The sequence below is a fragment of the Nerophis lumbriciformis genome, linkage group LG30 (genome assembly GCF_033978685.3).
Source record: "Nerophis lumbriciformis linkage group LG30, RoL_Nlum_v2.1, whole genome shotgun sequence".
NCBI classification, from domain to species: domain Eukaryota; kingdom Metazoa; phylum Chordata; class Actinopteri; order Syngnathiformes; family Syngnathidae; genus Nerophis; species Nerophis lumbriciformis.
In genome coordinates, this window is record NC_084577.2 from 10,220,688 (window position 1) to 10,238,334 (window position 17,647).

Consider the following 17,647-nt stretch of genomic DNA (forward strand, 5'->3'; position numbering starts at 1 on the left):
GCGTCTGCGTATCCAACTCAAAGTCCTCCTGGTAAGAGTCTCTGTTGTCCCAGTTCTCCACAGGCCAATGGTAAAGCTTGACTGTCATCTTCCGGGAATGTAAACAATGAAACCGACTGTGTTATCCGGCACAACAGTCAGGGGGTGCATTCTACGGCGGGGGTGCGTTATCCGGCACAACACCTGCCGCAATACACCGCTTCCCACCTACAGCTTTCTTCTTTGCTGTCTCCATTGTTCATTGAACAAATTGCAAAAGATTCACCAACACAGATGTCCAGAATACTGTGGAATTTTGCGATGAAAACAGACGACTTAATAGCTGGCCACCATGCTGTCCCAAAATGTCCTCTACAATCCGTGATGTCACGCGCAGGCGTCATCATACCGAGACGTTTTCAGCAGGATATTTCGCGCGAAATTTAAAATTGCACTTTAGTAAGCTCACCCGGCCGTATTGGCATGTGTTGCAATGTTAAGATTTCATCATTGATGTATAAACTATCCGACTGCGTGGTCAGTAGGAATGGGTCTAGGCCTTTAAAGAAGATTGAAGATTATACTTGACTATTATTATACTATTTTCAAGGCTTTTTAATATTTTTATGTGCATCGATCTACGGTATGCATGGAACTTTAATACTTCCAGAAATTCCCTCATGTTAAGTATTTGTTTCAATCAAACAACTTGACACGCACATTTGGGTTTGACTTTGTCTAAATTCCTTTTCCACAAAAAATATCGCAATAAATATTGTACATCGGTATTCAGCCAAATTATATCAGGATATGAGTTTGGTCCATATCGCCTAGCCCGAGTTTGATTGACTGGCGGTCACTCATGGGTCACTTATTGACAAATATTAACACTCACATGCACATCTATGGATAATTTAGAGTCTCCAATTTGGTAATATGCATGTTTTAGGGCTGTAGCAGGAGGCTGGAGAAAACTCACTCAAGCATTCTTCACCCATAGAGGGATACCTCGGCTTACAAGGGCCCCAGCTTATGAGTTTTTATGGATACGAGCTGTCTGTCGGTTAATTTTTATGCTTTAGGTTGAGAGCAGACATTCTGGTTAAGAGTCTGCCCCACAAGAAGAGAATGGAGAAAAAACAAGTACAAATAGGGAAGAAAAGTTGGTTTTGCGTAATAGATTCCCTTTAAACAAGGCGATCTGCACCACTTTTCAATTGTACACACAGTCATAATAGATCACAATGTTACAATTTTATAGTTTGCATATGCTGTTTAGTGTGTGGTATTTGGATCTTAGTAGATCAGAGCCACTGTGTTCATATTGCTGCATTTATCATTTACGCCCTGAAGTTGAAATGTTGAAATTAAGTTGAAATGAACCACTGCACATTTCCACCCTCATTTCACTCTTGGTGCAATCTGAACTTTGCTGTACTAATAACAACAAAGACAAAACTTTCCCAGCCATGGGTTGGACCCAAAGTGCGTTTGAAGGAAGTGATCAGGAGAAGAAGCAAAGATATTTATTGAATCAAAGAAATCATCAAAAAAGATGAGAGTTGTGCCGTGTGTGTGTGTAGCGTACTTGGCGATGCAGTACGAGCATAGCCCTGCGAGTCTGCATCCTACTAAGGCAGAATGAGTCAATAACGCCAGCCAATAATGTTAAAATACTTTCTAAATGGCTGAAGTTGTCATGATATGTTACAAAAGATCATGTATGTTTATGTTTAATGTTATGTTGCCAGTGCTCCTAAGCCTCCCTTGGTTTCGTTTCATGTTGATAGGAGCATTGAGCGTTAATCACACCCGTTTCTGTTTTATGATCAGTGGTCCTACCTACTACCACCTGAAGTGGTGGTGTTTTTGGGGGGGTCCAGCATGGAATAATTTTCAATTAATTTTCAATTCAGATTTCAATTCATTTTAATGGCGAAGATTGATTCGAAATGAGTATTTTCGGTTACAAGCTCCGTCACAAATTAAACATGTACTCTGAGGTACTACTAGACTATAGATGTTACAATGGAGTTTAGAATACAGATCTCCGTGAGGCGTATGTTCTAACCAAAAGTGGCCCTGGAAGTCGGCACCTGGAGAGTTCCAGAGTCTAATTTCACTACAGGCTAAACCAGCAGGGGATCTCGGAGCTGCCGTGGTCCCTAGAGGTGGGGTGTGCAGGCCCACACGAATGTGGACACGCCCTGTCTCCCCACCAACCACTGCCCCACTGCCATGTGGGTAAACCCGGGGGTTGTATGGCTACGGGAGTAAACCCCGAATGAAAAATCTGTGTTTCGGGGATTCACATTGGGCATGATACCGACAGACTGGATCTCTGGCAGTCCCTTGCAACTCCAATCAGCAGAAGGTCGTTGTGATTACTCATGCCACTGGAAGAAGCTGGTTAGAGCCAAGACAGTGAGAGTAAGAACTGCGCACCCCCATACTCACCCAAATCTACTTCCTCCCAGAGCAACCCCACAGACCCGACCATCCTGGATAAACTCCCCAGCTTCCTCTCTGTCCCCTAACTTGATGAAGTTCCTGAATTTCATGAAGTTCGGAAATCAATCAATTGCCTTAAAAACAATAAAAGTGCCGGTTCAGACTCATTCCCAGCTGAAGTATTCAAGTGTGGAGGCTACCTCCTCACTCGCCGTCTACATCAGCTCATCTCTGCCATCTGGACAACTCACAATGTCCCGCAAGACTGGAAAGACGCCACCATTGTCACCATATATAAAAAGAAAGGTGATAAATCGTCTTGTGACAATAGCAGAGGTGTCTCACCTTTCAGTTGCAGCCAAAATCCTGACAAGGATCATGTTCTCCTGTCTGGCTGTGCACATTTCAGAGAACATCCTGCCAGAAACCCAGTGTGGATTCCGTAAGGACCGTAGCACAACGGAGATGATTTTTGCTGCCAGGCAAATACAGGAGAAAGCCAGAGAACACAAACAAGACCTGCACATGGCTTTTTATCGATCTGTGGAAGGCTTTCGACACAGTAGACCGTAAGCTTCTCTGGAGCATACTCAGCCAGTTTTTGCATGCCAACAGTTTCATGATGGCATGCAAGCCAGGGTTCGAATTGGTGGACAACTGTCTGACCCCTTCAATGTCAAGGTTGGAGTGAAACAAGGATGCGTCTTAGCCCCGGTTATTTTCAACATATTCCTTACCACAGTCACCATCATTTCCCATAAGCATCTGAAGAACACGGAATTAGTTTACGCCTTGATGGCAACCTATTTAACTTCCGGCTCCTCCAGGCAACCACCAAGACTACGGCTCTTTAGGTCTGTGAACTACAGTATGCCGATGACTGCACGCTGATTACTCTTACCCCCAAATCCCTTCAAAATGCTGTCACCTACAGAGCTGTCGGTCTTCAGATCAACATCAAGAAGACACAAATTGTCCACCAGCCAAGCTCTGCACATACTCCAACACTGGTCTTCTACATTGACAATACCCCTCTGGAAACGGTACCACATTTCAAATACCTCGGCAGTATCCTCTCTGACTGCTGTAATGTTGACGCAGACATCCAAGCCCGCATCAACATTGCCTCCGCCGCATTTGATCTAAGATCCCGGGTCTTCATCAATAAGAACATGAAGACAGCAACCAAGGAAGCAGTATACCAGGCAGTATGTGTGTCCACACTACTGTATGGCTCTGAAGCCTACACATCATACAGACGACACATCAAATCGCTGGAGGCCTTTCACATCCGCTGCCTCAGAAGGATCCTGGGCATCACATGGAAGCACCACATGACCCACGCAGAGCTCTAAGAGCGTACCAACTCATCCATCAGCGTAGTTATCTGCGTGCCAAAAGCACCTCTACGCTGGCTAGGTCATGTGATCCGCATGCCTGCAGCCCGTCTTCCACGGCAGGTCCTCTACGCCCAACTCTAATCCGGTCAGAGGTCTGCAGGAGGGCAACGTAAGCGCTTCAAGGACCACATGAAGGTGCTCCTCAAGAATTGCAACAGGTATTGCAACAGACCGAGACTTCTGGCGCTCCTCCTGCCTCTCAGGTTTCTCCCATCTGGAGGAGAAGACAACCCTGCGACGCGCAGAGAAATACAGACAACGGCATGAACGGGCTGCAAGAACTACCCAACCAGGTTCAACACACACCTGCCCCACGTGTGAAAAAATGTGTGGATCAACAATTGGTCTTCATGAGGTGGCACGAGCGCACGAAGCGCTAAATATCCCCTTTTCTCCCGGGAGTTATGAAGTCATCATCGACAACAATGGACTGCCATAAGCAAGTAAGTAATCCCAACCAGGTTGCATATCTGCCAAAAAAAGGCCACAAAGTGAAAGCATACAATAATGAACAGTATGTATGGGTTAAAATATCAAATACTTCTTTAAATAATAAAATATTTCCAGTGGTTTTGGTTTATTATTAATCATTATTTTCATAAAATAAAATGTCTAGCTCAGATTTTGGTAGATAATACTTTTACTTACATGTTCTACCTTAATTTCAGGTATTTAATCTTGCAAAGATTTCAGTTTTTCTGCTTTAAGGAAGGGTTTTCTATTGAATATGAGAACATCACTGTTGACTTCATTGTATAAAATACTAAACATGAAAATATGAACAATGTGTAAAACATATATAACGCTACACATAAATGTAGTACTGCCTTTACACACATATAAAGGGAATTTTTTGATACTGTATATGGTGATGTATTACTTTACATTGGATAAGGCTAAGATTCAGTGAAACATTGTATTTAATTATTTGAAAGATATATATTGTGTAACACTGTATATTGTGATATATACTGTGTAAAACCTAGTGGTTAGAGTGTCAGCCCTGAGATCGGTAGGTTGTGAGTTCAAACCCCGACCGAGTCATACTAAAGACTATAAAAAGGGGAGCCATTATCTCCCTGCTTGGCACTCAGCATCAAGGGTTGGAATTGGGGGTTAAATCACCAAAAATTATTCCCGGACGCGGCCACCGCGGCTGCCCACTGCTCCACTCATCTCCCATGGGGTGAACAAGGGGATGGGTCAAATGCAGAGGACAAATTCCACCACACCTAGTGTGTGTGTGACAATCATTGGTACTTTAACTTAACGATGCCTTTGTATGTTTGCAGTTCTGCTCACTCACCACCAGAGGACAAACTGATACAGCTTCCTCCATTTCGACATGGCTGCTGCAGGCAGGCATCAGGGAAGAGGATGCACCCCAGCTTCAGCTCGGTCAGTCCCACCACTTCAGCAAAATGTGACCGCTTGTTCTGCAGTGGAAGCTCATTGTTGTTCAGCATGACTGAGTCCAGGCAGCCCTGGAAACCCTCCATTGCCTTTGTGTCCTTTTGGGAGTCAATGAGGCTGCGTGAGGTGGGATGCTGCACCTGAGGCCATTGTTGACAAGCGTTAAAACAATCATTCGAAAAGACACCTACACACTTCCTTTAAGACAATTCCTTTTACTAAACACCGCCATTTTTACAAACAAATATGTTTTTTAGTTTCGTTGATGCCCTTGACTGTTAGTTTTAGGATAGGATATGAAGGATAGACTTTTTTTAAATCTCACAATAGGGTAAGGATGTGGTTGTAGTGTGAATTCCAAAAGTTCACAAACAATAAAGTAAAAACAAAGGAAAACAAGAGGGAAACATTAAAATCACACAAAGCAGGTTATAAAAGAGCACAACGCTGTTGCAACCAGCTGATATAACTGATGTAATCAGAGGTGTTTAGACTTTTTTTCAAATATTTTGTTATATTCATATTATTGTTTACAAACTTGGGAACAACTGTACAGTCCTTTGAGTGCAGGAAGGCTTTGGGGGCAAAAAGACAAAGGATTTGAATGAGAGCCAAAGGTAGTTTTTGCTTTTGTTTACTCAGCCCTTTGAGACACTTGTGATTTAGGGCTATATAAATAAACATATTTTGACTTTATTTCACTCAAATAATAGACATACAATAATTACATTTTTTATTAACATTGTTTCATTGTATATCTTGTATATTTATATTGTTGTTTCTTAATGATTATATTGTTTCGACTTCAAATATGTATTAATGTCTTAAAGTTTTATAATATCCATTTTTCCCAATTAAAAATAATTCCTAGCTATTTTAGCTGTACTTTTTTTTTTTTTTTTTTAAGAAAAGAGCCTTTTTCAATTGCAACTCGCCATGCTACTTTTTCATTGTTTTCTTTTATGTGTGAACCAAATCACCATTTATTATCCAATTTCAGTCAGGGCAACACCGTATGTTTACAACAGCTACAGTGCATCCGGAAAGTATTCACAGCGCTTCACTTTTTCCACGTTTTGTTATATCACAGCCTTATTTCAAAATGGAATAAATTAAATTTGTCCTCAAAATTTTACAAACAATACCCAATAATGACAATGCAAAAACTTTTTTTTTTTTATTGCAAATGTATTAAAATTAAACAAAAAATTATATGTGCATACCTTTTCACAGCATTTGCTCAATACTTTGGTAATGCATCTTTGGCAGCAATTACAAGTCTTTAGTCTTTTTGAATACCATGCCAACGCTTGGCACACCTTTCTTTGTACAGTTTTAACCATTCCTCTTTACAGCAACTCTGACGCTCCACTAGGTTGTGTACAGAGACATCCTGGATGAAAAAAAAGATTGGTGTGCTTGTGGCATCGCATTGAAAAAGACTTGAGGCTGTAATTACTGCCATATGTTCATTAACAAAGTATTGAGCAAAGGCTATTAACACTTATATACATGTTTTTTTAATTATTATTATTTTTAATAAATTGGCAAAAGAAAAAAAGAAACACTTTTAACACTGTCATTATGGGGTATTGTCTGTAGATTTTTAAGGACAAAAATAAATGTATTCCATTTTGAAATAAGACATGACAAAATGTGGGAAAAGTGAAGCCCTGTGAAACGTTACGGATGCACTGTATTCCCAATCTTAAAGTGGGAGCTGAGGAGCCCTAAATTCATGTTGAACAGAAAACTATGGACTGACCAGTGCTCCAAAGTAGATGGTTCTGTCTGCAGCAAGAGGTTGCATGTAGGCTGGTCCACTGCGCCCCTCCACATAGCTGTCATCCAATGAGAGACTGCTAAAGTTGCGGTTGACCTCCAGTGTCACTGTGTGCCAGCTGCCATCGTTGATCCGACGACCAGAGATCCCCAACATGTGGTTACTGTCACCACCTCTGTCGCCAGGTACACATGTGAGCTGAAACCACAGCTTTCCCTCGTCCAACTGAACACACAAAAACATATTATCTGTGACAGTTACTATGGTTGCATCTATAAATGAGTGCTCTCTAAATAATGCTCCAAAAGTTGTTTTACCAAATAAAAAAAAATGTTTTTTTATAAATAATAATTTGCATTTCTGCATTACAGTTGATGAGTGTACTGTACAGTATGTAAACTGCAACAACAGTAGTACATATATAATATACATTGTTGAACAGATGGCATTGAAGGAGGTTTTGTTTAATGTTCATGGAGGCAGCATCACATATTTGACCTAAGCTGAATAATATTGATTATACAGTAGTACCTCAATCTAACAGAATAATTAAAATATGTGAAATATGTGATGTATCATATTGCAAGTACGCATGTTCGAAATAAACTGAAACCATAAACCATAATTGGTTCTCTGGCAGAGCTCGTAACTCAAAACACTTAAAAACAAATGTTATTCAAATATACTCATCCTTTTACTAAACAGGTGAGAGGCATGATTTATAATCTTTCAGAAGCTCCGAAGCGAGGAAGCAGCTCACCAGCTGATGACATCAATACAGCAAGCATAACTAAGTTAGCGCTAACAACAACAATATTGCTAATACTAGGTTAACATTCAGGTCACAAAATGTAAATGGTGTATTTGTGGCTGTTTTTCGATGGTTTATAGGCAGAATTAAAGGCCTACTGAAACCCACTACTACCGACCACGCAGTCTGATAGTTTATATATCAATGATGAAATCTTAACATTGCAACACATGCCAATACGGCCGGGTTAGCTTACTAAAGTGCAATTTTAAATTTCGCGCACAATATCCTGCTGAAAACGTCTCGGTATGATGACGCCTGCGCGTGACGTCACGGATTGTAGAGGACATTTTGGGACAGCATGGTGGCTAGCTATTAAGTCGTCTGTTTTCATCGCAACATTCCACAGTATTCTGGACATCTGTGTTGGTGAATCTTTTGCAATTTGTTCAATGAACAATGGAGACAGCAAAGAAGAAAGCTGTAGGTGGGAAGCGGTGTATTGCGGCAGGTGTTGTGCCGGATAACGCACCCCCGCCGTAGAATGCACCCCCTGACTGTTGTGCCGGATAACACAGTCGGTTTCATTGTTTACATTCCCGGAAGATGACAGTCAAGCTTTACCGTTGGCCTGTGGAGAACTGGGACAACAGAGACTCTTACCAGGAGGACTTTGAGTTGGATGCGCAGACGCGGTACCGTGAGTACGCATGCAGCTGCGGCTTCCAAACATTTGATCGCTTGCCCGTACGTGCGTGCCGCTATGTGCATGTCACATACGTAACTTTGGGGACTTTGGGGAAATATATGTGCTGTATGAACTTTGGGGAGGTGAACGGTACTTTGGGCTGTGGGATTGAGTGTGTTGTGCAGGTGTTTGAGTTGTATTGGCGGGTTATATGGACGAGAGGCGGGAGGTGTTTGTTATGCGGGATTAATTTGTGGCATATTAAATATAAGCCTGGTTGTGTTGTGGCTAATAGAGTATATATATGTCTTGTGTTTATTTACTATTTTAGTTATTCCCAGCTGAATATCAGGTCCCACCCGCCTCTCACAGCATCTTCCCTATCTGAATCGCTACCACTGCCCTCTAGTCCTTCACTCTTACTTTCCTCATTCACGAATCTTTCATCCTCGCTCAAATTAATGGGGTAATCGTCGCTTTCTCTGTCCGAATCGCTCTCGCTGCTGTTGGCCATGATTGTAAACAATGTGCAGATGTGAGGAGCTCCACAACCTGTGACGTCACGCGCATATCGTCTGCTACTTCCGGTACAGGCAAGGCTTTTTTATCAGCGACCAAAAGTTGCGAACTTTATCGTCGATGTTCTCTACTAAATCCTTTCAGCAAAAATATGGCAATATCGCGAAATTATCAAGTATGACACATAGAATGGACCTGCTATCCCCGTTTAAATAAGAAAATCGCATTTCAGTAGGCCTTTAAGGACCTCCAATTGACTCTATTGTAAGCGTGCTTTTATTTACATTTATTTACATGTTAAAATGCATTAGAAAAACATATGTGTTCTTGTCTCGCAAAAAGATGGTGAATTATAGGCAAAACTTCAAAAGTTCAGTTCCACCTTTAAGGGGAGGTACTCAAGTTATTGCTCTTTAAATGTTTTAAACATTTATATTAAAAAAGTAATCGTAAATACAAATACCCCAATGTGGAACATGGAATGGCATGTGTTTGTCCTTTAAGGTTTCACCCTCAATCTATGTCTGATTACTTCTGTCACGGTGTAGAGGAATCTGATTTCTTATATGATAAACATGGGGCATCTTAAGGACTTCATTTTACCCAATCATAATTCAACAACAAAATATTGCCTCCCAAAGGGCCATTACAACAAATAAAATATCCTCCTTGAAGAAAAGACTGATTGAATACATAGTCCTAATAAAGAACATGTGTGAAGAGCATGCACGTACAGTACCTTGAGCATGGTGCAAGGCTCACTATGAGTGTACATGATAATTCCTCGAGTCTGCAGTGTTCTGATCCTCAGGCTGAGCTTCAGTTCAGTTTGAAGTCGCTCCGACAGCTGGTACTTAATGTAGCTGTTACCTGAGAAACTCAATGACGAGTGACCTGCACGCACATAAAACACACACCAGAAGAATAGGTTATATAAGATAATACAATTAAGTTTGGCTTTGTCAATGTGTGACACACACCTGCACACTCTCCAAGTTTTCCATGTGGGCACTGACATGCATAGCGCCCTCTGGTGACATCCACTGAAACACATTGCATGTCTGCTGGACACGGCTGGTCCTCACATTGTTCTGACAGAACAGCACAGTTGACTTCTAACAACACAAAAATAAATCATATATACAATTCACTGACGGTTTGTAAATAGTTCTTAGCCAGTGGAATCCGCCTCTCAGATTCGCGGACTCACATCAACATAGCAGTTGTCGACATAACTGGAACTAGATATTTCTTTCACATTTACTCGTCCGTGACGAATAGAAAAACGAGTGATCATAACAGATTTTTTTACGTACGGCAGTTGGTTACAATTGTTTTTCTACAATGGTGCATATTTTTATTATTTTATAAAGTATCCTTAAATAAGAGTGCCCCAGCAGCAACATGTGTAAATGTTTCTCCTGTTGCTTAACAGTAAATGAGTGCATTTTATTAGTTGTTAGTAGAATTCAGGTTATTACTGCCATGCTTTTATTTTCAAGCTAACTCTGCACCGTACTGGAAGTAACTGTGCACTTTTCTTATTGCTGTGTAATAGGACAGTGGTTACCTTTTTTTCCCAGACTATATGCCGCTACTTTTTTCAACGCTTTGAACCTTGTGGCTCATAAAACGGTGCAGTTAATCTATGGATTTTTCTTTGCTAAAGGCCATAATGTTTTGTATTCAACACATAGTTTTCATATTACAAGGACAGACACTGAAAAGGGGTGCTACTATTTGTGCTATGGCGCCATCTTTTGGACGAGTTCGTTCATTGCAGGTGCTGCAAGTTGAAAATGTACTTCCTGTTTCATGCCTTGAACTGGAAGTAAAACCGTCCATAGCGTTTCTGCTCAAAAGGATTCTTCATTCATCACTCCAAGCAACGTTTGTAAGTTTTACAATATAACTAAAACAAGTATTACATTCTAAACCATCCCATGTGTGATGTCTGTAAGAGTATATACAAGCAGATTTGTTGGTGCCAACATAATGTAATCTAGCTAGCGTCATGCATTAGCAAATTTCAAGTGTTTGTGTTAGTATTATTAACTTACAATGGCATTCTTTTTGTATGATTTCAGGTTTGTAAATGTATCAAAATGTCACAGGGGAGTTATTGAGTCTGTTTAGCTAATGACGATGACTTCTGTTTTGTTTGATTAACCGTTTTACTGCCGCGTGACAGGCACCATTTGGAAACAATTAAGGTAATAAACATTTACAAAATCTTTCAGACCGTATATATCTTCAACTTATAGTCCGGTGCGGCTAATACAAGTAAAACAATATACAAATGTTTGTATATTCTAAAATTTGGTGAGTGCGCCTTAAATACTCTACAGCTCTATAGCTTGGAAAATACGATATGTTGATGTGGTCGATTCAAGCTGCTCAGTGATAACGATGAAGTTAATAATTAGGGGTATCCCGATACAACTTTTTCCACATCTGATGCAATACCAAAATTGGAGCCTTGAGTAGTATACCTATATTGATCCGATAAGATTTCAGCACAAATGATACATAATTATCCACACTACAATGTCCTTTTGTAGTGTGGAATGCTAGAAAAGGCTTGATCAAGTGAAAATACTCAAACCGAGAAAAATGGTAGTGATGAAAAACACTAACCTATTTATCATTATTATGGTTATGGTGTTTAATTTCAAACATGCGTACAATTACAATATGAATCATCACATAATTCCAGTTTCTCATGACAACATGTCTGAAAAGGAGTAGGAAGAAACAGAGTTTATTTAATACTACACTTTTCCTTTTCACAGCATTTTCTAACACGTGTAATCGTATTAACCCTCTGGAATGGAGTTGAAGTTAAAATGGAGTGGCAAAACCTAGTGGCCACAATAATGTGTTAAGTAAGGTCATGATGCAATAAAATAAATGATGCGGACACATTTGTTACTGAATACTTTCTATACGCTTGGAAACTTTGTATTTGTTTGTTCAATTGCCTCGCTTCTGTCGGCACAGAAGCGAGGCACTACTCTGTAACAATGGCCACAGCCCCATGTAATGTACCCTATATATATGTACAACCACAGATGCTTCAATAAACTCCCCTGAAGAACAGGGAAACCTGCGAAACAGGCTTGTAGGGATGTAGGGAAAATAGCCTCTGTGTTTTTTCCTGACCTAACGAATATTCCGCTCTACCGGCATTGAGCCCTGTCTAACGGATAAACCTCAGTAACCTCAGCTACATATATATATATATATATATATATATATATATATATATATATATATATATATATATATATATATATATATATATACACATATGAATATATGTGTACATACTGTACATATATATGTATATACATACATACATAAACCGGTACATGAATATATGTGTGTAGATATATGTGTATATATATATATATATATATATATATATATATATATATATATATATATATATATATATATATATATATATATATATACTGTATATGTATAGACTACCCCCCTTGCCGCCCGAATGCAGCTGAGATAGGCTACAGCACCCCCAGCGACCCCGAGAGGGGCACGTGGTAGAAAATGGATGGATATATATATATATATATATATGTATGTGTGGGAAAAAAATAAAAAAATAAAAAAATAATATATATATATATATATATATATATATATATATATATTTATATATATATATATATATATATATATATATATATATATACTGTATATTCATTCCAAACCTACTGGAAAGGGTGCCTCGACCTGTTTATGATATTCCATAGCTTACCAGTGCATGTGCAGCGCGAAGTTCGTTGAAAGCGTGGTGAGACAAAGCTGATCCGTGGTGTGCTGTATGTTGCCAGGTTGTGGGAATCCAAGATGATGCTTTGTTCACACTGTGCTCCACGGCAGTCCAGCCCTGAACAGTTCTTATCCAGGATGGCTGACACTTTAAGAACTTCCTCTAGTTGCCGCCGAGAAGCACTAAGTTTCTGAGTAAGGTAAGCTGCTTTATAGTACCCACCCCCAGCTGTTTGCACAGCAACAAGCAAATCCAGCTGCTGCGTCCCCCCAACAGGTTGCAGACTGAGCAGGTGAAGAGTATCCCGATGTTGCGACGCAGTTGCCTGCTGCAGCACCTTCAGGACTGTCTTCAGGTGTGAAGCTACAAAGTCCTGGGCCGTTACACTCTCAAAGCGAACTGTCACAGCTTCACCCAACATCTCAGGTGTGGCCTGCTCGACGTGCACACTGACAGGCACTGGAACAGCAAACCGCCCATCACTAACACTGGCGTTAAGGGAGTATCTACCAGCGTCCAAACCTCCCAGGGCAATGATCTTTCCATCACGAGGGCTGATTTTGAAGAGACTGCGATGGACTGGCGGGGCATGACCAAAGGTCAATGCATCATAGGGGTCAGCATCTGTGGCATGCAACTTGCCGATGACACCGCCGGGAAACTCATCCTCCATGGTGACAATATGGACCTCTAGCGGAAGAGCCACAGGCCTATGTACGCTTTCTTCAATTACCCTTACTGTCAGCATTGAGGAGGAGGACAGGTGAGGCCTGCCAGAGTCTGTCACCTAATTAAGGAGAAGAGAGAAGAGATCAGATGTGAGTATTTGGGCATAATAATCTGTTAGTCTACTGTTAAGATTTGATTGAATAATAATTAATTGTGTCTAATCATTGTTGATTAATTGCATCTTGAAGCAATTCTACTTTTAACCCATTGTTATTTAGCACTAGGGCCAGCCATTGTTTGGTCAGCCTATTGGTGTATGGGAAACAAGGGGGACAAAGTGGGTAACATGTTTACCCAAGGACAACATCACTGACTGGGATGAAGTAAGTAACTAATCACTGGATGAACAATTCTACCTTCTGAGCCCCATGCCCCTCACATACTGACATATATATTATTTATGGTTTATGATGGAACCTTGTCACCGTATGAAAATAATTATAATAATTAATGTTGCAGCAAAAACCAGCAGTTATCTTTTGTGTGCTTTTCTGAAACGTATGATGTACTGTCTGCAATGTTTACAGAAGTATACCCATTCACACAAAGCTGCAAAAATACCTTAAGACACTGTAATTTGCATATCATGCATCGTGCCTGTCTTGCTAGAAACAAGCAACCTACATCTGCAGTTGTACCAAGTTCCAACAAGCCTCTGTCAGCCATCTACAGTAGCAATATTTTGCCAGTTGCCTGGTTTTTAAATGGAAACAGACACAGTGGTGTGAGTCTAAAAAATTCTAAATAATACAAGTTAATTCTGTGCTATTTTAGGTAATATTATAATGCTAAATCTGGGACCTCGTGTAAAAAAATGTGTGCTAGCTCATGTGTCATGTGTGCTGGCGTGACAATAAAGTTCCTTGAAATCTTGAATATTTCCTTATAATTGCAAATCCGCATGTGCCAGGGATTATAGACACGACTATGGGCTCTCCTGGTTACATCATACTTTCCTTAAAGGCATCATATTATGTTGTTTTTTTCTACATTTAAAAATACTACATTAATCAACATTTTGCATAGATTTTGTTTTACAGACCATCTTCAAGCCGTTTTCGAAACATCTTTTCAGAATATGTCGTTTTGTGAGCGGTTTTATTTATGTGCCGAAGCCCTCCTTCAACTGTGTCTCTAACCGTAAGCAATGTTGTAGTTTTTAGCGCTACTGACAGATATAAGTTAAAATTTCATGCTACTTTTTGTTTGTCCACTGTTTTTATGACTATTTATATTTTAGATATTTTTTATTGCACTGGCACTTAATTTCGTTGTTAACTATGAGGACAGTGAAACTAAAGGGATTCTATCCTTTTCTATTAGAAATGGCAACTGTGGAGAATTTAAGCATGCATGCGCATGTACGAGCCAGTCTGCATAACATCAAGTAAATAGAGAAAAATAAGGACCTTATTGAATACAACTTTGGACAACAACTGAATAAAAATGGCAGACTCACGCAAAGTTCTTCGTGTAAACCATGGAAATATCCACTGACGTAACTAAGGCAAAATACGTCATTAAAGTCTCAAATTTCATACAGCTCTTTAGGGGCAAGTTTGGAAGAAGGCAAGAGTTTGTACACCAGTAACATCATGAAACATCTCACAGGAGTAAAGTCTTTTATCTACACCTGCTTTTTGAGTCGTAAACACGTATTTGTGCAGTGCATGGTGCAATGCAGTTGTTATGTCATTATCTTGTAAAAACCACACAGATTCATCACTGTATTTCTATCAATAACACTCAACTGGAAATAATATTTATATATGGCATTCATGTGCAGAGCACAGACCATTTGCATGATTCGTTATATAAAATATAAATCAATACAATCAATTTGCATGTTAAGTGTGAGTGCATATAAGCAAGGTGTGTTATGATGCCACGCAAAAGCGGCCTGATGGAGTGACGTCAGATGGCAACTAGAGACCTGTCAGCGAATGCTATCTTGCTTCAGAGCAACTTTATAGATGAATATATTACTTTCATTGTTGACTTTTTAAGTGGATTAATGTTGGCCTGTGGCTTACTGGATTGCTAGGAGGACAGTTAAAGAAGCACGGTAGCGGTGGTCGTGAGTAAAGCATGTTCACTTCAAACTGACACTAACTTCTATTAGCAGGCATGACTTTGAGGAACTCTTGAGGAAGAAATATCGTTGCGTTACAAACTTTTGTGTGGTGTTGCTTCCTTATTTGTCAGATCCTACCTGTGTCTAAGTTTATGCGTAGCGGCAACACCTTGAGTGAATGTGACAGCGTGAGATTATCACGACGGTCAGCTGGATACCGATAGCTGAATCATTTGTCCAGAATCTTAACGGTCTTCTGTACCGACCCAATTATGAATGGGTACCAAAAAATACTGGTACTTGGTATGCATACCTACTTTGAAGCACTTTCTATAAGGCATACTTGCTTTATTGGAAATATGTTGGGGCAGTTGGCTACAAATACGCCTGTTTGCCCGCCAAATGCTTGAGCCGGACGTGACGGTATTGGAATATCCATCCATCCATCCATTTTCTACTGCTTATTCCCTTCGGGGTCGTGGGGGGTGCTGGAGCCTATCTCAGCTACAATCGGGCGGAAGGCGGGGTACACCCTGGACAAGTCGCCACCTCATCGCAGGGCCAACACAGATAGACAGACAACATTCACACGTACTGTTCAATTTTATGTGAATTGGTACCCAATAGTACCGGCAAAATTTGGTCAGTACCTATAAAAGTACCCGATTTGTTACCCATACCTATACTGAATATCAATAAATGTCAAACTGTGGTACACATAGTGGCATGTGGCTTTCATCTAGTGGTACGCCAAAAAAATCACTTAATTATATATTCAACCACAGTGTTACTGTCCAAACTGTGTCCAAGGTTACAGTGTCCAAAATATTAAACGTACTTGTTAAATAAAACCTCTAGCTTTTTTAAATGAATACTTAGGCCTACTAAGCTACTGTATTTTACTGTTGGTCATTATGGTGGTACTTGGAGAGCAAAGTGTTTTCTGAGGTGGAACTCCGTGAACAAAAGTTTAAGAACCACAGCTGTATGCTATATTTTCAAAGATATTTGTACGTTTGTAATTGAATACATTTCAGGTGTGACTAAAATAATATTACTTTTGTCTGAAACAGATTTAAACATTTTTGGCTGATTTTCATGTTTGTTAGAGATCTCTGGGTTTAATTGCCGTTTTTTCCGACACAAAAAATGTATGGAGCCAGCTACAAACCCCATTTCCATGTGAGTTGGGAAATTGTGTTAGATGTAAATATAAACGGAATACAATGATTTGCAAACCATATTCAATTGAATGCACTACAAAGACAAGATATTTGATGTTCAAACTCATAAACTTTTTTTTTTTTTTGCAAATAATAATTAACTTAGAATTTCATGGCTGCAACACGTGCCAAAGTAGTTGGGAAAGGGCATGTTCACCACTGTGTTACATGGCCTTTCCTTTTAACAACACTCAGTAAACGTTTGGTAACTGACGAGACACATTTTTTAAGCTTCTCAGGTGGAATTCTTTCCCATTCTTGCTTGATGTACAGCTTAAGTTGTTCAACAGTCCGGGGGTCTCCGTTGTGGTATTTTAGGCTTCATAATGCGCCACACATTTTCAATGGGAGACAGATCTGGACTACAGGCAGGCCAGTCTAGTACCTGCACTCTTTTACTATGAAGCCACGTTGATGTAACACGTGGCTTGGCATTGTCTTGCTGAAATAAGCAGGGGCGTCCATGGTAACGTTGCTTGGATGGCAACATATGTTGCTCCAAAACCTGTATGTACCTTTCAGCATTAATGGCGCCTTCACAGATGTGTAAGTTACCCATGTCTTGGGCACTAATATACCTCCATACCATCACAAATGCTGGCTTTTCAACTTTGCGCCTATAACAATCCGGATGGTTCTTTTCCTCTTTGGTCCGGAGGACACGACGTCCACAGTTTCCAAAAACAATTTGAAATGTGGACTCGTCAGACCACAGAACACTTTTCCACTTTGTATCAGTCCATCTTAGATGAGCTCAGGCCCAGCGAAGCCGACTTACGTGCAGTGATTTCTCCAGATTCTCTGAACCCTTTGATAATATTACGGACCGTAGATAGTGAAA

The 17,647-nt window shown here is 40.1% G+C and overlaps 1 protein-coding gene across 6 annotated transcripts in view; it reads right to left on the bottom strand.

Moving 5' to 3' along the window:
* Positions 1-17,647, bottom strand: part of fat3a (FAT atypical cadherin 3a) — a 311,463-nt gene that overhangs the window by 41,350 nt on the left and 252,466 nt on the right. For all 6 annotated transcript variants that reach the window (XM_061925528.1, XM_061925526.1, XM_061925527.1 and 3 more), the window contains 5 exons: positions 12,766-13,567; positions 9,965-10,099; positions 9,724-9,878; positions 7,009-7,251; positions 5,137-5,383 (listed from right to left, as the gene is read on the bottom strand). In XM_061925528.1, coding sequence (XP_061781512.1) covers positions 5,137-5,383; positions 7,009-7,251; positions 9,724-9,878; positions 9,965-10,099; positions 12,766-13,567 — 1,582 coding nt within the window. The remainder of the gene's footprint in view (positions 1-5,136; positions 5,384-7,008; positions 7,252-9,723; positions 9,879-9,964; positions 10,100-12,765; positions 13,568-17,647) is intronic.